This window comes from Vidua macroura, chromosome 6 (genome assembly GCF_024509145.1).
Source record: "Vidua macroura isolate BioBank_ID:100142 chromosome 6, ASM2450914v1, whole genome shotgun sequence".
NCBI lineage: Eukaryota > Metazoa > Chordata > Aves > Passeriformes > Viduidae > Vidua > Vidua macroura.
Genome location: NC_071576.1, coordinates 50,489,914 through 50,511,313, shown reverse-complemented (window position 1 = coordinate 50,511,313; position 21,400 = coordinate 50,489,914). Strand labels below are relative to the sequence as shown.

Genomic DNA, 21,400 nt, shown 5'->3' with positions numbered 1-21,400 from the left:
GTTTGGAGTCAAGAGGGTGTTAAATCTACACTTTGTGCAAAGTCTTCCTGTCCACACGGTAAGGTTTTTCATCGCAAATGCAGCTTGTTCAAAAATTGACAGAAATATTTGCATAATGCTAATGAAGCTGTCAAAAGGTAACTGTGGCATACTACTACAACCACATCACTGCCAGCTTTATAAATTCCTTGAAAGAGTAGACACTTGTGTTCTTGTCTCATGCTAACTTAAATTGGAAAAAAAAATCTTCTCATTTTCATTGCAAAATGCTACCCAGGCTTTTATTTAAACATTGTCAGCAGCACAATACTTCATCTCATTGCAGAAAAACATGAAACACAATGAAATGCAGAAATATTGCACTGATACCCAAACATGTGAAAAATGGACTACATGCACTAAATACATAAGAGAAACATTTTCAGGAATTTCCCTTAAGGCAGCAGTCAAAACCAAAATCCATCTTGCTGCTAATGTTACCTCAGCCCATGTTAGCCTGCCAGCCCATCTCCAGCAGCTGCCTATTTCACACACCCAGAATATAACCAACAAGCCTGCCAGTGTGGCATTAGAAGTTAATATGAGAACTAGAGGGGACAGTTTACTTATATAAGTATTAGGTTTAAAAGTCCTGCCTGGAGCAAAAGAGCTAAATCTTTTATGCTTCCAAGAGAGACGCTTTCACACTAAAGAGGTTTTAGAGTAGTTTGGAAGGAAGTGTTAAAGTTTGAAGTTCTCTCTCTCCTCCAGGATGGGTCAAGCCCTTAAAGGTTGTGATGCTGCTTCTATACATTCCTTTGAAACAATGTCTATACATCAGGGTTGCTAAACTGCTCCAGCAAAGGCTGCATTTCACTTGTGCTGACTACAGAGAGGGACTGATCTGTGTCTAGATGAGGCAAATGAGGAGATGCCAGATGCCTGTAAAGGTTTTAAAATGGGACATATCATATGCCAAAGTGTTTCGGTGGCAGCAGTGATCTTCTGTGTAGGAGAATGGAATGAGCAAATTTTGAAAAATAAATTTTACAATGAAATCATAATAGAGCAGGGAAACAAAGGAATTGGTTGTTACAGTTGTATTCTCTATGTGCCATTTTGATAAATTCTGGGATATGACAGTTGGTGGTTTACTGTTAGCTCACTCAAAACAAATGAGTGTACAAATAAAAGACTAAGATAGTTTACACTCCCTGCCTTTAGCAACCTGAAACAGCAAGGACAAAATGGAATAGCAGAAATGGAGTTATCCAAAGTCCTCTGGACTTTGACATCCAAGCATCTGGGGGACGGTGTAGCGGGAGACTGAAAAGTCCTTCCTCAGCTGAAGAGAACGTGGGGTGGGAGAGTGCTAGAACAGCAGCAGGAGGATGCCCTGAGGAGCTCCCACCCCGGGGCTGGGATGCAGCGCCTGACACAGGGCACAGGGGCACTGGCAGGGGCCCAGAGGGAAGGGATGGACACTGCAGGGCTGACAATCCTGCCATGTTCATGAGCTGTAAGCTCCAGGAAATGTTCCACATAGCCCTCATAGTTCTCTGCCTTCAGACTTCAACACACAAGCACACATAGGCTCACACCATCCCTTCTTAAATTTCCTTTGAGGTTCCCGTGTACTGCTATTTTCCCCACAGGAGCTGCTTCTCCCCACAGGCTCTGTGGTGCACTATGCTCTGCTCTGCCATCCATAGAAGCCAAGTTACATGCACTGGGCACAATTTTGTCACTGCTTGGGGGAGACCGTAGAGTGAGATGTACAATATTGACCAAGTGGTCTCACTGAAGTTATCGCTGATCTAAAAGATAAGATAAGGAGTTCATAACGTATTCCCTGCTGTCACAGAAAGCACCATTTCCAGGTCCAATGGGTCACTTATCACCTCCTTTGAGGCCTATAGCTGTACTTGTAATAAGATTAACAAAAAGAGATCTCAGATAGCGCTGAATAAATAGTCAGCTTTGGTAAGAAAAAAAAATGAAAAATAAATTCCAGAAGGTAACTTCTTTTGACTCTGAAGAGACAGAACATAGATCTATGAACTGATCTAACAACAAAATGAGAAATCCCTTGTGAATCTGGATTTATATACGCATGAACACGTTTGTGTAGATATATAAATCTATGTGTCTATGTGTACTTATCTTTTTTCATCCATACATTTATTAGATATTGGCTTCAAGCCTTAACTGTGCAAAGAGAATGTGATCCATCCTTGTGCCTTTTTTATCCTGTGCCCTGTTGTCCAGATGTAAGCTGTGAAACACATCCAAATTCCTTAGAATGAGGAGTGTCGAGCCAGGCAGTTCAGCCTGAGCTGTTCCAGTTATCACTCCATTGAAAACGAACAACAAATTCAAATAACAGAGGCTGTGTTTGATTCTGGATCTTTCTGGGTTTTCTTTCTCTAGTTCCCACCCCCATAGTCTCACCTCTCTCCTAGCCTTCCCTACTTACCATAAAGTTATGATGCCCTTTGCTATAATAATGAATGGAATTCCCAGAATATTATTTTAGGGGCTTAACCAATTCTCAGTGGTTTTCATGTGTTTATTACTTATACAAAGAGGCTTTTTCATATGTCTTTCAGCAAATATACAAATAGGCTTGGAGTCAGTATTTATTTTAATAGTTTCACCAGATAGTCACATTTATTTTCAGAGATTTTTTTTTTCTCATTGCATTTTTGCATTACTCTGCATGCAGCTGTACTACACATCCAACTACAAACCTTACCTAGCATCAGTAAGCAGAATATCTCCATCCTTAAAGTAATCTTTTTATACAAAGATTTACACCTGCACAATGCTCATTGCACAAAACTCTAAATGTATATAAGAGCAAGACTGTTGGAACATCTCTTCCTCTTCCTTGTATTATTTATTTCCAAGTAACCTCAGCTGAGAGGTTTCTGATGCTGTCACGATGACCAATTTTAGATTGGACATTTTTCCCAATACAGATGTGCAGCTATTTGCCTTTTCTTTACCTCTCTGTAAATGCCAAATGGGCAGAAATCCCTGAGTCCATTGAGTCACCAGATCATGCATTTATTTTTTTGATATATTAAGCTGTTTGATGTCATGTTGACATGTAATTGATGTTGATTTTGCTTTTTTTTTTTTTTTTGGTCTTTGTTTTGTTTCTTGGTTTCAATAAAAAGAAAATTTAAAAAAGACTGTAGAGTGGTGACTTAAGGCACTGACAGACGTGAACATAGTATGCATCTCTTTTATGATGTGCTGCAGAGTAAATGGGTATATTTCTAGCTTTAGATAACATATAGGAGACCTCTGAATTTTTACTGTATAGTGAAGTATTTGTACAAGCCTAGCCTATAACCTCAAAAGAACTTCTTTCACTCACAAGAAGTACATACAGAACGTGTTTTCAATAAGGGCTTAACCCATGATTTAAGAGTCAATAAAGCAAGATTTTCCATAAAGAAATGGGAAAACAACAATAGAAATAAAATACATGTCGGAACCAAAGATTAAATATGCTCCATCAGCACAACAGTGTCTTTGTACAGTAAAGAGCAGAAGGGGATGATTAATAGTAAAATAGTAAAATGGCATATATGGCAAAAGAAAAATAAATGCAATTTAGACAAAGTACACACTTATTAACAGAGAACATCATTTACTGTTATTCAGATGGGAGGAAGGCAAGGATGAAACTAGCACAGAATCTATTTCACAATGTGAAGTCACATTCATCTTGGTTCAGGCTTCCCCCCCCTCTACAGCTGCAAAATAAAAATACTGGTGAAATCCTTGCTGATATAAAAGTAATGCCTAAGTAGCCAGCGACTTCAGCAGAATCAGGATTTCACTCAAGATATTTTAAGGTGCAGCTTTACTAGGCAGACCTCATGGATCACCAATGGGAATGGGTGCACAGTTCCCCCTAGTTCCCACTGCTCTAACAGCCTTGGCACCAGACCTTTCTAAAGGGCACCTGAGGCTGTGGAGTGCTTCCCACTCATCCTCCTCCAGAATGGTTAATAACAGGGTCAAGAGATGCCTGGGGCTCTCCCAGGTGCCTTTACCAGGCACTGGGTTTTGGGGCATGGGGAGGAAAGGAGGGATGGAGGCACTTTAAAACAAGCCTAGAGACCAGGTTAGGCTTAAACCAATGAAAGACGGATTAAGGTGCCTGATGAACCAAATGCCTGCCCAGCACCTACCAGAAAGTTGTCACTTGAGACCAACTGAAAGGTTGAACAGGAATTATTCCAGCATGGTAATATACTATGAGAAGATTTTGGGAATATCTCCTCTAGATTTGCCAGAAACTTTATGAAAATGACCAGATGCAAAGTTGATATTTCGAACGTTCCAAGTTTTGAGCTAGAAAGATAGAAATAATGCTATCAGCTCAAAACACTCTCTGCAGAACCACAGGGCCCCCTGAAGGTGCCCCAGCAGTGTGCCAGTCCAGCCTGTTTGTGGAACACACCCTCCACAATGAAATGCAATTACAACTAAATATATAAAAACATGGGAAAGCACAAAACAGAAAGAAAATGACCACTTCATTCTGCATGCAAGAAACACTCTATATGATATCTCCATAAACCCTGCCCACAGTGCTCTAATATTTCCAAATAAACCAACACAAAATAAATATGTTTTTACAAGGCAGGGAAGAGAGGTAAATTTTAAATGAAGAAGAAAGTCTGGAGAAGTTGCAAATAAAAAGATAACAAAGTTTAAAACTAATTTTTGTTCCATATTAATTCTAGAAATTTCTACTACTCCTACTTTGCATACATAGTTACACACAAAATGGGAAAGAGAAACAGAAAGAAAAAGCTTATACCTCCCCAAATAATTATCTGGAAAAGAGCCTTACTCTCCTGATATATGGTCTCAGTAGAAACCAGACATGGAATTAAAACCTATATTTCTTAATATGCGTGTGTTTAGGGCACATGAGACAAATATAGTCGAAAGTAGTAGATCTGAAATATACTTCTCAAAACACCCATTCTCAAAACTCCTTTTCAATTACCTCTCTCAAAATCATAAGATGTCTCAAAAATATTTTGATTATGGGCTAATCGATTCTGTGTGACCCTTGCAGAAATGGTTCTTTGCAACTCTGGCAAGTTCCTTTCTTTACTACTTTTGTGAAATGAATGACTCCTTCGATTTGCATAGTTCTCAGTATCTCTGCATTATAGGACTATTATTATCAGAACTCATTGAGCTCTTGCTGTGTTAACAGATTTAAATCTGAAAGCCAGAAATTATGAACATATACCTCATTCAATATAGAACATGCAAGCACATATTATACAAATTATTTCTGTAGGGTACATTATAGCTACAAAATGAATGACATCAGAACACTTTATTAGCATCAGACAAGAGCCTCAAATCCTAAATCAGCCCACACAATTTCTCTTTTTCTAAACTCCATTTGATTTTTTTTTTTTTTTTTTTTTTGCCCAATTGCTATACAAGTTGGTGCTTAGTGCTCTTGAAGTCACACAGAAATTTACCCTTCATGTTATCCTGATATAACATTCTATATGGCAGGTCAATGGAACACCACAGACACCACCTATGTGTTGCCCAAATTGCCTGCCATCCTACAGTTTTAATCCCAGTCATCAATTGTCTTCAGGATTTTATGTTTTTTGAAAACAGGTATTTCTGCAACTTTTAACTAAACTTGAAGGCTGCCCACACTGCAGGACATGAATGGAAATATTTAAACAGAAATGCTCCAATGTATTCCCAGCAAGAAAAAAAAAAAATCACCAGAAAGATAATAGAACTCAAAACTTAACTGAGCATTCCCACTGTCTAAGATTTTAGGTGTAAAATAGCACTGTACCAACAAGGCCAAGAAATTTTATGAATGAAAGAACTAGAAGACATGAACAGGTCAAGGAAATACATAAGAACGAAAGGTTTAAAAGGAGAGAGAATCCTTGTAAATACATTATGAACAAAGTCAATAAAGAAGTAACTCCCTATCCCCCCTTCAAAATCCCATAGTATATAAATTATTTGCAATATTATTATCACTTTAGTAACACTACAATACATGTTTTATTACCAATCTATTCCCTGTAATTCTAAGAACTACAAAGTAAATTGTGATTCCCACATAAGTGTGCATCTAAATTACACGCAATATTCTCACTAAAGAGTATCCAGGCTTTTAGGAAAGTTCCAAGGAGGTGATTTGATTTTAATTCTGTCATACTTTTAAGCAAATGTAGATTGACTTAAAGTAAACATTGCAGGAGGGAGCTCATGCTCTAGGCTTCACCAAGCAATCAGCAAGGCATCTGACACGCTACAGAAAACCTGCAAAATCCAGCAAATAAATCTTGTAACACCCATTCAGTATCCTACGAAGCACACAGTGGGGAGCTGACACATTATTAACTGACTGTAATTTTCACAAACTGTAACATACTAAGAGCTTTATGACATACATGTGGTGAAATATATTTTTATCTATTATAAATGCCCATGTTTTCAAAGCACGTTAATCAAGATACTTCAAATAAATCATTGGGTCATGTTTGTTTTTAAGTTAGTAGCATCAAAAATAATAAAGCATTGCATGAGAAGATATGGGAAATATCTCCACCTCATGACTTCACTCTAACAAAATCACAATCTTTTGATGATGTAGTAGTTGTGTGTAAAATGACAAAGGGACTGACTTGAGCAACAAAAAAGATAAACTTGGAACGGGCAATTGTCACAAAGTGGTGCTTCCCTTGAGTGTGGGGTTTTAAATTACATTATATTTTTATACAAACTTGCTTAAACCCTGCTCTTTTAATGAAAGTAAATCCACAAGGCACAATGCAGGTTCCAAGGAAGCTCTGACGCCATCCAGAGGGAAAGAATTGAAGATGATATGACACGGACATCAACTCTCAGCCAATGCATCTTCCCTTTTGCCTTGGTGAAGATTTATACAACTTTAGAGAGACAAACCTCACCTGTCTCTCAGGAACAGCAGAAAGCACTCCTGTAAATGACAGATCACGGGCTTTTGAAGCCTTACATTGTTCTGCCACTCACAGGAATAGCTTGAGGTCCCAAAGGTTCATAGAAGAAAATGGCACTTTGCCAACTCTCATTACTGCCTGCCAACCTGTAGATAATCTTCTTGTACTGTACTTCATCTGATACTTTCACATTTACAACCCTTTACAATACTCAGCAGTTTCTTTTTAAATAGAAGTAGACAAGATTAAAAAAATAAACCTGAAGTAGAAAATACAGGCTAGATGTGAAAACTGAGAGCATTTTCCTCACTATTGTCCATTATTCTTTAATATATCATTCTCTTTCAGCATGCAGGCCAAAAAAATAAATCCAATGTAAACACAAAAGGCAAATACCTTTTGAAGGCCAAGCAAATATTTGAAAAGCAAAAAAGAGATTCTGTTTTTATCTCCAGATCACCCTACAATTTAATGCTTAGTGGGGGGGGGGGTTCTTTTTCCTTTTGTTCTTGTGGTTTTTTTTTTTTTTCTCTTTAGTTCAGGGAATGCAGCAGGGGCAGGTCCACACCTCATAGCTCACAGAATGGTTATCAATCTATAAACCAGAATAATAGGATAACAAAGGTTGGGTAACTATGCCATGTTTGTAACAGATTAGAACGAAAAATTGGCACTATCCAAAGCCATAGGTCAACAAACCAATGTATTAAAAGTCTTGATCCAGTATTATTTCTAAATTATGAAAATTACATGCCTGACCTTGTAATCTGATGTCTAAGTTATAAGCAAAGTGCAGGTTCCTGTATGAAGCTTAATGGTCTTTATGAGGTTTCATGAAATCAAATTAATACCACTCCATGGACTTGAGAGAGAAACTTGGATCTTCAGCTATGACAATGGTATTAAATAGAACTGACGAGAAAAAAGGGAAGATTATCTGCAAACTAAAATGGTAAAGCCGGCAAGACATTTCCAGTTAGTCCACAATCACCTGGCAGGAAGAGTAAATGACTGACAGTTCTCAAAAACATTTTTAGGTGGGAATAAACCTGTTGAAACCAAAATGGAACAAAGCCCCCTAGTTTTAGGCCCCTTATTACTAGTCCATGATTCTGAGGTCATCACTGAACACAAATGTACACTAGCTCAATATTGATACTCTCAGGCCAATAGCAAACCTCTACCAGTCATACACAAATCTCAGCAATCCCACAAAATGTCTGTATCATATAATGAGAACCAGTGCTTTCTTAAACTGTATCTTAAAAAAAAAATCCCTAATTTATCTTATCATAAAAATAAAGCCATCAGTTTTAATGTTATTAAAAATATTGGTGCAACTTTTGGGGTTAATCACTTGTGCACTGACTTCAAGGGTGAAAAAAACCATTTTGTATGGGTTCAAGCTGTAAAGTACCTTATTATCTTTTATGGGACAGAAGAGTGATAAAAACTTCTTATAATTAAAGAAGTCTAATCAGCAAAGCAGGATGAATACTAGAAAACAGAATTAATACTTGCTTAATCCTGTAAGAAACAAAGGTATTAAAAAATCCTATTTTCTAGCAAACACAAAAAAAATCTAATTAAGCATCTGAAAGCTATTTTGATTAGGTTATTTTCAGTTTTCACAATATAATATCATATTAGAAGATGATGGTATTGTACAGAAGATGGTAACAGAAACAATGAGAAAAGGAATTATGTACCAGACAACTTCATAAATTAGGAGACACAAGCCCTTCATGGACTACTACAGATATTGCCAGAAAGGTATTATTGAAAGATTTTTCTCCTGAAATCTTTGAAAAAAAAAAGATTTTTTTAAAATTTTTTTTGAAAGATTTTTTTTTTAATTGGCAAAAATATCAATAGTATCTCTATAATCCCTAAACGCAACTTTAATAATATCTTAGCTAATAATTAAACATGTACAATGTCCAATTCTCTATTTGGTTAATAATAGGAATCCTGCAAGTGCAAGGTAGAACACAGGGATGGCCACGGGCCCATTGCTGTGCTAGAACTGACCCATGCATTACACAAATAAAACTGCTGCCAATGGCCTGGAAGAATCATCAGCACTCTCATGTACTTCTGATATTGTCAAGTACTTCTCAATAATTTTTGCTGATAGTGTATTAGTTCTCTAAATTATAGATTGTCATCTCTGAAAGTAGAATTACATGGAAGACAGACAGTATTTTTAAGGAAATGTGAAGCTTTGTGCCAAATATCAGTATAAAAATCACATGGGGTATTACTGTGCCCATGTACATACATGATCATTAGATGTATATATATGCTCACCTATGTACTTGCATATATAGAATATCTATAAATAATGGCTGAAATGGACTTGTATCCATGTGTGTATGTATTGGTGTGCATGCTTATGTACACAGATACATAAATATGGAGGTAAAAGTTCTCTACCCTGCATATAATTATATGTTGTTTAGACTGACATGTCTATACATAATATGGATGGAATTCACTATGCTAATTGTTAGTAGTGAGAACTACAGTAATTGATATAGTGCTTGATCACAAATTTTCTAAAGCAGGCATTTCTTCCCACTCTGGTTCTAAAAACAATATTACAGGTTCACAGAGCAATACTTTTTTTAACAACAAATATTTTTTTCTTTCAATTGCTGCTGTATGAGTCAATCTCTCTAGATCTGGTTGGTGCCAGTCAACCCATTTTTTCTAGTTCTAATAATTTTTGAAGAGGTATTTTACCATACTGGCACAGTTTTTATACTTAAATTGTTGCTTCACTGCTGGAGCTAAGGAAGTAAAATCAGAACATCACCCCTGATGAATTAAAATTTCTACAACTTATATGATCATCTGTGACCTAAGGCATGTTGATTATACCCTTAAAGGATAATAAATTGTATGATAGGGAAAAAAACATTTATAAAAAGTCTCAATAATTTATTTGCTGGCACTGAGTTTTCTTTCTAATTTATTCCCTGAAAACTTCAGTTTTAGGAAAATAGGAAAGTGACATTTCTCATACAATGCAGAAATTATTAGTGATACTAGCAGATGAAGTAGTCATTTCTATTCATTCCTTTCTTTGCTTGCAAAGAAAACAAGACAGCTAAAAGCAGACAGCAGGAGACAGAGGACCCAGTAACTCTGGATTCCATGTCACAGCTGTAGGGTGCAGAAGAGAATAACCCTAATGAAGTCCATATACTAGCTTTAGAACTATATTAGTACGGCTCAAAACCGACTCTGATCCTCCCTGAAAAACAAAGCTGCTATTACTGATTATTGTTTTAGTTGACTTTGACATCAATTCCAAAACTTAGCTCTTTCTTGCAATAGGAAGTCCAGGCAAGTATTCACTGAATGCCTAGATCTGAACCCCGACAAGCCAGGGAGGGTTATTATTCTGCTGCTTATAACACAGCAGCTCCCTTCCTAATAAGCATTTAGAACAAAACAGTGTTTCTCTCCTGCAGGGTTTTATTCGGCCTTTAGATTAAACAATGCTCTAGGTTAGTAATCAGGATTACCAGACAGTTGTCACAGGGTCACCAGCAGCTACTTTGTTTTCTCTCAGCACTGTGCTCTCTAAGGTGGTGATAGTGTTAAACAGACCACAGCTGATGGGAAAAGTAGAAGGATGAACCAACAGCGTCCTAAAAATAATTTTTGCAAAGAAAAAGCAGTCTATTGAAAAATCACAAACAAGAGAGATTCAGTATAAACACTAGTAAACCATGTATATTACCTCAATAAATGCTAAAAGCCTACCCTAATAAAGAATAAGGACATTTGATATTTAGCTCACATTTTTCATGTAAAAAAGTGGGGTGTATGCTTGTACATGGGGCTTTTTTAAAATCCAAGTTAATATTGAGGCAGAACAATTCTTTAGGTTGGAACTAGACAAGCACAGTCCCGATGAAAACTTTGCTTTGGAAAAAAAAAAAAAAAAGAGACTAAACAATTAGGATCTGGCTACTGCAATGATCACTGAGGTTTAAACACATAAAATGCCAGGAAACTGGCACATGAGCATAAACTGTTAGCAGACAAACTTATGTATTTTTTACTTTATCCTGTTCAGAGGTAGAAAGGCCAAAAGGATGTGCAGCTGAAGTGCCCAGCTTTGGCCTTCTCCCAGCACCACAGAGTTTGCTTGCTTGACCTACTGAAGAAGAAAGTGCCCTGAAAAATCTCTACTTTGCTCTGAACACCCCTGTTCGCCTCCAACACCGAACACCTGTACATCACAACCTCATCAGTAAAGTCTGTAAAAGAAACCCATTTGTGGGAAAACACTCAGTCTGCTGTCCTTTGGCTCTCACAAACTTGGGTGATTACAGTTGAAGTAAATTTGCTGTGGGTTTTGCCTTCGTTTGTCGTTTTTGTGTGTTTTTTACTTCCATTAAAACATTTGGCCTAAACACCACAGAATAATTAATAACTACACCAACACTGATTTGGACTACCTTTGAAAGAAATGCCAGCAGATTTTCTTCTGGCATCTATAAAAATGCACCCAAAACCTGTGTAGTAAAGACAGGTAGGGGATTACATTTTACAGTTCTATGGATGTTATGTGCTATCATCCACTACAGCCACAGAACTCTGTCCAGAAGGTGAAAAATGACACGTGTTGGGTTGCTCCAGGATTTAGTAGCTGAAAATAATGTGTCTTTGAGAATACACTGCTGCATGAGTATGTCTTTTTAAAAAACTACTGGACTATGTTGGGTGTAATAAGGAACACATGTAACTCCTACTTCAGATGAGGAAAAAAAAAAGGAAAGAAAATGCTTTCCTTTAGCAGCATGTGATTCAATTAACTCTTTAAGATCTTCTCTTTTTGCAGCTGTTTAAAATATAATTATTTTTCATAAGACAGGAAAAATGATAGCCCCAAAGGCAAAATGAAGTCTTACGATTTTCCTCTGTTATCAAACATGGATCAAGTGCTAACAATCACCTATATATCTAAACAGCTTTTTTGAAACACATGGAACATTACAGAGTTTGCAGAAAGCAAAATCCACAAGACACTAGGCCTGTTTTATTCTGATGTTTAGATTGGGTAAGCTCAATTTGTTTTTTTTCAGCCCTAGCATTTTACAATTTATTTTCTTCTAGAAGAAGAGTTCTAATGATTCTATAGTCTCTCTTTAGTATCTTGTAGAGATAGACATCTGTGTGCAAAGCCATGAAAATGCCATGTATTTGTCCTCTTTCCATGACACAACTTTTACATTATTTTATATCTGACCACTCTCTGCTGCTGATGCTCTGTAAAAGCTGAAGCTGTTCTTGAGCTGTTTTGGTAACATTACAGCCTGAAACAAGGCTAAGCGCCACCTGCACCATATTTATCTACTTGTTTATGAAAGAGTTTCCCCCTCATTGTGTGGATAACTGACCTTAGCCATAGCCAATAAGACATGAGCTTCCTTGAACTATGCAGCTTTACACTGAATCTTATAAAATACTTCAGTGTTATCCATATAGCTTCACTGAGCTCCTAATGACCTGAAACACATTCTCTCTCCAGTACTGTCACCACAGACAAGGTGTGGCCCAAGAAACAAAAATAACCTGGCCCAAACTTTGCTTTGGCCATCTGTTTGTGTAGACAAGCTTCTTCCTGGCTACTAACACGTATTTATAAAGTAGAGAATCAAGCAACATATAGATATTTATGCTCCACTCTCTGCATCATCTCATCTTACTGCACCAACCATGTAGTGACAGGAATGGTTTGCTTGCTGCAGGCTAACTGCTTCTGCAGCCTTCCCTGAGTGCAGCTGTGTTTCCAGATGTGTGTCTAGTTAGTCAGAGACTGCTAGAGCTTCATCTCTCCTTGACATTAAGCCTTTAAACAGGTTGGGTTCTACAGAGTCTGTGTTGAAGAAAATACAATTTTACTTAACATGAACACCCTGCTCAGTCAAACTAGTTCCAGTAAATCAGATGATGTTCTTATCAACCTATTCCAGACACGTCTAACTTTTTTGGTTGGAGTTTTTTTTTTTAATCCTTTTTTTTTCCTGTGATACACAACTGAGAACAGGAACTGGCACAAAAGCAGTGGTGCCAGCTAAACTGCCTTGTAGGGGGACATTTTTCCCAGGTTACACTACTGTGTTGTTGAAACAAGTCACTGGAATGGACACAAAAACCCCAGAGTTTCTGTTTGATATCTTTTGGTTCTATCTTTTGCTTAGGAACATTACTTTTATCCCAGTTGATATAAATAATAATAATTAAATAACAGCTAACTTATCCTGGTTTATAGCTGAGGGGGATCAAGACTGTTTCTGCTCATTTGCAGGTAGTGTTTGATGATTTAGGATTCTATCAATAAGCTAATGCTCACAATTAATTTTAAAATGAACCAGTTGAACCAGTACAGTGCTAGAGCTCAAGTGTCAACTACATATATACATGAAATACAATAAATCCTGAAGTACTACTTGTCTAATTTGTGGGTTAGTACACACATATGTAATATAATCACCTTAATCATTCCAAATAAGCATACAGAAAGTTTCATTTTGTGCTTTACTTTTTCCCCAACAGCTCTATACTAGTTGTTCCTGATAATGTTCCAAGCAGAGCATTCCTAAGAGTCTCTCGTGCAGGAAAACAGTTGAGCTAAACTCAAATTGCCAGTTCTTTTCTAATTTTAAGTTTAGCTCTCCCATTCTGAAGGAAGCACTCCTCTCCAATACTAGTTAAAAGAGCTTATCTAATTTAACTTTCATTTTTTCCTTAAACATCTGGGAAATTTCATTTCTCTAATCAGTTTCTTACTTTCCTCCACTAATTACAATCTCATTTTTTCTATGTATATCATTTCCTGTGTGATAATTTTTTCATCATTGGGTTTCTTGCTCTTTATATATTTCCTAGATGCCAGTGATCAAACTCAGAAAATGCAGCTTATTTACGTTGTCCCCATTCTCCTTAAAATACTCAGATAAAATGTGCTTCCAGAAGTTATTTGCCTCTATGTATATCTGAATATTTACCATGGCTCCCAAAATGCCACCATTTGTTGCTCTGATAACTCTATCATCAGCAAATTCTAGGACTTTAGTTTACTCTAATGTGGTGAGACACCCTTCAGAGAACTTGGCCACCAGCTGTCCCTGTGCTCAGGGAGGCCAAAGTCACACGCAATGCAATGACACTGTCAGACAAACACCACTTCTCCCTTTCACTTTCCCCACTGCCTCTTCTTCCTTTCTCTTTCTCCTTTGCCCGAAGCCATATCTTATTCCCATTCCCAAAATTAAAAGGTTTCTTCTTCCTTTCTCTATGGCTTATGAAAAGTTACCCCGTAGAACTCAGGTTTTATCCATTTTCCTTCTTGTATGACCACAATCCCTTTCATACAGCTTTAAGGCTATTTCATACATAGCAGGCTAAAATCCGGACTCTTTTTCACCAAGACAAATACTGTAGCCACATCGTGTACATACTGAATTTCATTCTACAAGCAAATCAGGATTCTTTTAAGTGCTACTAATTGAAGTAACAGCGCACAACTAGGAAAAGTTATCAAATGCTGAACACAGACTTTCTAGTTTCCACAGTAATAGACTATCATCTAAACACTTTTACACAACTCCTGTAATAAGCTAAATAGTGAAGACTACATTGAAAAACATAAATGTTTATCATACCTATTTATTAGTATCAGGGGCACAAATTTGAAACTTTTCTCAAGATAGGACTTTGAGCTTTTAAAAAAAATTACCAAAATTATAAGATTATATTCAACTAACCTAGAGGGTTTCATTTGCATTTCTCTGTATAAACACAGTGGTATGTTTACCAAACATCCATTTTCTTCTAACCTCAGATCATAGATTTTTGAAAACCCACCAAAGAAAAACAAAAACTTTTTAACAAACAGAAATGTGTTTACAGTATCAAAACAAACTTAAATAAACAATTCCTATAGTGTGAAAACTGAAATCTAATAACTCTGAATGAAAGAGGTCTGCAACATAAATGTTCCTGTAAATCCCCACAATATGTCCAAGCACAACTAAAAGCAGACTTACATAATATATTAGCTTGCAAATGCAAAGGACTCCTCAGGTTTTGTAATCAGTTCTTAACCGCAAACCAGGAAAGAATTGTTATGATATTTCACAGCTACATACGTTGCGTAGCTCAGAAATATGGCTTAGAAACGTATCTTCTTACCAAAGTTAAACACAAGTTTAATTTCTTTCATTCATTTGAGGAAACTGAGGATCAACATATGCTGTTTCACATGCTGATACTTTAAGTAAAATAATAAAGATTCTTTTAAAAACTAAACTCTCTTATAATGAAAGAAAAGATTTTGTTCCTTTGAGAAGATGATTAGCTTACCTGGTTTTGCCATTCCACACCAACAGCCTGAACAATATTATCAGCTCTTCAGGTACTAATTCTTGCTAACTGGAAGGATATTTTCTCTCTTGCTGGATTAATAATCAACTTTCCTGATAGTTCATTTGTAATTCTCTGCTGGTTAACCCTTTGCAGGGCTCCCATTCTGAATGAAGCAGCCTACACTCTTCAGCTCATTGTAATATAAAAATAACAAAACATAGCCTAGCAAATAAATGAGAACTAAATGGCAAGCTAAAGAGAAAAATTAAGAATAGATTATCTTAAAAAACTAAAAGCTTACAAACACTTAAAACAAGACTTCCTTTCTCTGAAAGACTCTAATTATTTAACCTAATTGTCGGTAAAACAATGCATCAACAACCTGGGAGCTGTAAAGTCCAATGGCTCATATGATTGCATGCTCCCAGGAAGCCACAGCCCGACCTCTCATCTTCATCCAGCCAGCAAGTATGACACATGCCTGCCTAATTTTGAAAATAACATCTTTTATTAGTGAATAGTGTGCTGAGAAATTGCCACAGTTATCAGTTTGTGCAAGGCCACCCATCTGTGTTGTCAGAAAGCAAGAGCAAGAGTGGCCAGGAGTAAAAATGAGATAAGAGAGGCCTAGAATAGCTAAAAAGGGGAGTTCAAATGAGGTCAGAACAGTGTAAGATGGGATACCTAAAACTTATATATCATTTTTATTTTCAAGTGTAATAGTAGTAAATTACATATGTGTTATCAGTTTCATAAAAATTTAATACAGCTCTGGCAGCTCTGTTGTGAAATGAGTAAAAATATTATAAAACAAACCTGGTAAAAGAGTTCAGAGATCTCATATAAGAATGTGAATCATTCTGGACATGCTCACCTAAAAAAATTAGTCTTTAGAACATATGTGATGGACCATGGGACATGCTTTGATTGTGGACAGAGGTAAGAGGAAAAGAAAAATAAACTTGTTGCATGGATGACTAAGGCATAATGCTACAAAAATAGGGCAAGAATAACAAAGGGGGCAAAAATGTCTTTCTGAGAAACAGTAAATTGGAGGTTTGGATGGTCTTGGAAAAATATAAGACAAAAATATAAGACAGCTCTATTCACTAACAGAAATGCTTTTCTCATGAACTCTGCTATAGCTGTTTTATTAAATAATACAGCAGTAGTTCTGTTTTTCCCTTAAAACAAAGACACAGTCTCCTAAAGCTTCTGCATAGAGACTTTACAGATCAGACTTTATTTCCTTTTGCATAAGAATAGTCCTATAGCTAATCTGGTTTTACACAACTATAGGTCTATGCTCTCTGCTCAGCAGTACCTAATACAGTTTGCTGTTAACTTTCAGCAATATGTGCTGTAGAATTTATGATAAAATGCTATAAAGTTTTGAAGCAAATTTATTTCATATTTATAGCTAATTTTATTCTGTGTTTGAAGGAAAACCTTTTAGGAACACCAATAATGTGAGAAAGCTACAACAAGTAAATTTATTGTTAAGTATCACATCAGTGGTACTCCTGGGGACTCCTCTTCATGGGAAGAAAGTTTAAACAACATTTTCTAACACATTGGATTGCTTCCCAGAGATGTGATGCCCTACAGAGGCAGTGCTGAACAAAGCAGGCTGGAATACTAAGTCAGTAAACAACCCTCTTCAGAGGATGGCCACAAATAAGTGCAACTTTGTTTAATACAGGCGAATTATAGTTATCTTTTGTTCTGTAGTAGGTGCATTATCTTTCTCTCCTGTTCCACCTGACTAAACTGGTAGTATCTTTTCTATCACCTGACTGAGTAGTTGGCTGGAAATAATGGGACCAAACAATCCACTATTGTTACAGGAGACAATGACTTTTCATGTCCTTGGAGCTCGCCATGACCTTTCATCTTTCGTATCCTCCAATGGTCTCCTCTAACAACTAAAACTGCACCCTGTTAGGCTGAATTCCAGATTGTCATAGAAAGCCCATTCCTTTCAAAACAAAACCAATTTTTACACCAAGGTGGTGGAGAAACACAGGTCCATTGTTCCCGCACAGATGGAAGTTAGAGTTACTAAGGCAACTGCTCTAATCCCTCTTTTTACCACCTTTTTCACATCATCGGCCTATCAAGTGTGCTACCTTTTAACTCATAAGCTCAAAAGCTGGTAGTCTGACTGCCCTAATTAGCTACGATTTTCACAGTACAGACAACATGATGAGCTAATCGAAATTTGCAAAATAATGACGTACCTCCAGCAAATATTCCTCCTCCTGAGGCCCAGTCTTAGAATAACAATAATGAGACCATTATTAGAGGAGGGCATTAAAATGCTGCACTGCTGCTAAACAGAGAACTTAATTGTTCTGGTCTTGTCCATTGAATCAACAACCTATTGTTGTGGACTTGAAAAATAAAGGAGTGGAGAATGGGTGCCATAATGATTGGTCTGTGCTGCCATACCAGCACTCTGTAGAATTGTTTTCCTTTTGAAACTCTTGATGGACTAGTAGTTTTGCTTAAAAGTAATATAAAAGCCAATTGTCTGGATAAAAAGTCCTATTTATTGAAATCTTTAGAAGCAGTTGCATGGATTTGTTCATGACCCCCAAGATAAAAACATAGGGACCATAATAATGCTATTTGTGGTGACCACTGCTTGTAGTGACACTGCTTGTAGATAACGCTGTCCTGTCTGGCTGCTGCAAAAGGAAGGCAGGCATTTCCTTTGCAGACAGAAATCATGGCAGAAGGTCAAATAGTGGACAGACCCAATTCATCTGTAAAAATGAGGATGTTTTATTTAAAAAAAAAAATGCCTAATAAGTTTGGCCATTTACAATTCAGGGTTTAGGACAAACTGATAAAAGGTATCTCTAATCAGTCACAACATGGGACTTTTTTTGTTAATTAGTTTTTAAATATTAAAAATTACAGACCTTATTTTTTTTTGTTCACCTCTATAGAATTATACCCTAAATTTTGTCTTTGGGAAACTGAATAATATACCCCTTGAGATGCAGTGACTGAACTGATGCAAATTGTATCTTACTCTTAGCTTTGGATAGTCTTTATTTAAATCTGGGACTGGGAAGAAGAGACATCTAAAATTTCTGACATGTCTTATAATCTTGGGGGATTTTTAATTTTTTAGAAATTAGGAACTACAGCTTTTCACAAATGTTTAAAACAAACATGGTCTTGAGAAAAAATACTCTCCCAAATGAAAAAAAATCATCATTTTATTACATAAAATCATTGTTAATTAACACTGTCCTGGATTCCTCCCTTAGCTTTCATTGCAATAGGACAGGTGAAAACATACGCAACAATGAATTTACATTTTGGAATGCAAGCTAAAAATCACATCTTATTGTATTTTTATAGTTATGCCTCTTAATGCATCTTTCTACATACAAATTGCTCAAAAATAAGCTATGACTCTAGATTAATTTAAACAATGAAAAACTGTAACATTTGGGCTTGCAAGAATTTCCATTGGCAATTTGCTATTGATTTCAATGGGAAAAAGTTTAGGGTTTAATTTTTCTCATTCCTATCAACATATTTTAAAATCCAATTGAGAAAAATGAGTGTGAAAAGGGAAAAAAATAGGAGAGGAAAACTTAAAGGCTAACCCAAAAGGTATTTTCAGCAGTTCTAGGAACTGTTCATAAAATAAAAAAAAATTCTTACATGCGTTGGCAGAACACCGTTTCTTTAAACTCCTTTCTCTTGTAAATTGAAAAATGTGTAATATAAAGTAGTACTAAATTGTAAATAAGACCTCTTGCTTCATTCAATCCATGCTTTGCTTCATTTATCTTCATCTTGTTAGGCTAAATTAATTAATCTCTGTGTTGCACACTTTCTCTTTTCATTACATCAAATAATGGCCTGGATATGGGAGAAAACCCTCGCCACAGGGATCTTGAAACACTACCTTGAGGAAGAGTCTCTTACATATGCATTGCTTTAGCAATATTAACTAGTTGGATGTTATGACATTTATTAAGTAGATCCTTCAATCCTTCACTGTTGTAAAATGTGTTCTGATTTTGTGAGAAACAAATTTTTTTTAAAAAAAATCAGGGGCTTGCAGTAGATCATGTTTACTATTTGTGAGCCACAAGTACTAAAAAGAAAGAAAATACCTAAATAGCTTTAATCAATGTTTTATTTAATATAAAAACCCTGCAACTTGAATACAATTTCTGGCCAACCATGCATACAGTCCCAAACATATTAATGTGTCAAATTACTCAAACCAAGTTGCCATATCATCTGTTTCTGAATGTTCTGTATATAATTAATTGAGTGTCTGAGACCGTTTCATGGGTAAATCTGGATATTTAGATATTGCAATGGGGTGCAATGTGCTAAACTATTAGGCAAGTTTTCTTCCTTTAACCTACATTATGGCATCCAGAGCAAAAGGACAAAACAGTAAAGCCTCTTTTAATCTCACCCTGATCAAACAACCCTCTTTCTCCAATCACAGCTTTGCGCATGGTATCTTTCTGCTAGTGTTTCTTATTTAATTAAAACAGACACTGACAGAAGGACATGGATTAGGACTGTAATGATGCATTTACTTAGATTAATCGGAGGCTCCTTTTGGAGTAATGGCTTAAACAAAGAACAAAAGGAAATTGTTATGAAACAGCCTTTTATCCCAGGCAAAGGTCAAATTATGAGGTTTTTAATTTGGCAACCTCTGTTATATTGGACCTTTCTACTGGAACATGAGAAATGCTTCTCTCCCCTTCGCCCCAAGCCAAGCCAGTTATTATAATATAGCCATTAAAGCTGCAAATTAAAATGTCTGATTTTAAACCAGGTTGCTTAGCTTTCAAAACCCTCTAATTAGCATGTTGTGCATTGTTGTGAAGGAAAGAAACTTAAAATGCTAATGACCTGCTGCCAGGTGACCACGCTGCTGTGCAAAATAATACAGACTCATTCAAGTAGTAGTAATACCAGTAACACCCAGCTCTTATGAATTACCCAGCTCTGCACCACATGTGCTTAAAGAAACAAGAGTGCATCCAGCCAAAGATCAGAGTTCAGCAGTCAGCACAAGGGATTGTTGTATGGTAACTGGGAAGAAGTCTGTGCCCATTCAGACACTGAGAGGCAGGAGAAAAACATTTGAAATCACCATGGGCCAGGTGATAGCAGGGCTAGGCACAGAGGAAAGCTCAGAATGGAATATTCTTCCCCTTTTGGGCAGAAGCTACAGATACACTTCTGTATATCTCAAAGCAGACAGCCCCAAATTGCTGTAATAAATTTTGCTTTTATTCTTTGTCAACAAAAGGGCAGCAATACACAAAAACACCCCAAATACAGGTATATTTTTGCCCTTTCCCAATTTATCATTCATTGCAACAAGTTCATTGAACACACAGGTTCAATGAACCTGTGTGGTTAGATGATGATATTTTCTTAAAATATGCTACAGGAGGAAGTCTGGTAATGTGTCTTTAAAGACTCAAATCAAATAGAAAACATTTCCTTAAACCTCATGGTACTTGAGGCTCTAGGTTTTTGAATATTGGATTTTTAGCAAACTTACTTCACACAAAATTTCAAAAGAAAAGAACCCTCACATTCCAGTGACAAAACAAAGCTTTAAGTAACTTCCTTTTCTCTGAACTGCAGAAATATTCATTAGTCTTCTGTGCCACCAAAACTGTACACAGACCCAGTCCTCCCCTGCCATGCAGTCCACATCTCTGGCAAGCTGAAATGTCACCCAGCATCCAGAGGAACACAACCTGACACCAACAAAGAAGCAAAGCTTCTCCTTCAGTGCCAACACTGGGTCCAAACAGCAGCAGCAGAGGCAGCTGCTCAGCACCACAAATAATACCATCCTGAAAAGGCCAGAATCATTAGCAGTCAAGATTAACCCCACTTGACCCGCTTTTTACCAACAGTTGAGGGAAAAACTACTTTCCCTGTAATTTGACATCTTCGCCACAAAGATCGTGGCCCAAGCGCTTCCAGACATACCAGCACAGCGTTGACAGCGTTCC

At 36.7% G+C, this 21,400-nt stretch overlaps 1 protein-coding gene across 11 annotated transcripts in view; it reads right to left on the bottom strand.

Moving 5' to 3' along the window:
* The window catches only part of SOX6 (SRY-box transcription factor 6), a 369,801-nt gene that overhangs the window by 247,929 nt on the left and 100,472 nt on the right, over positions 1 to 21,400 (bottom strand). For 4 of the 11 annotated variants that reach the window (XM_053979401.1, XM_053979407.1, XM_053979402.1 and 1 more), the window contains exon 1: positions 15,754 to 15,892. The exons of 2 other annotated variants lie outside the window; for them this stretch is intronic. In XM_053979401.1, the coding sequence (XP_053835376.1) occupies positions 15,754 to 15,791 (38 nt within the window). In that variant the 5' untranslated portion in view covers positions 15,792 to 15,892. Of the gene's footprint in view, positions 1 to 10,516; positions 10,643 to 15,368; positions 15,893 to 21,400 lie in introns of those variants that run through there. 5 more of the 11 variants (XM_053979408.1, XM_053979409.1, XM_053979410.1 and 2 more) reach the window with 3 other exon arrangements.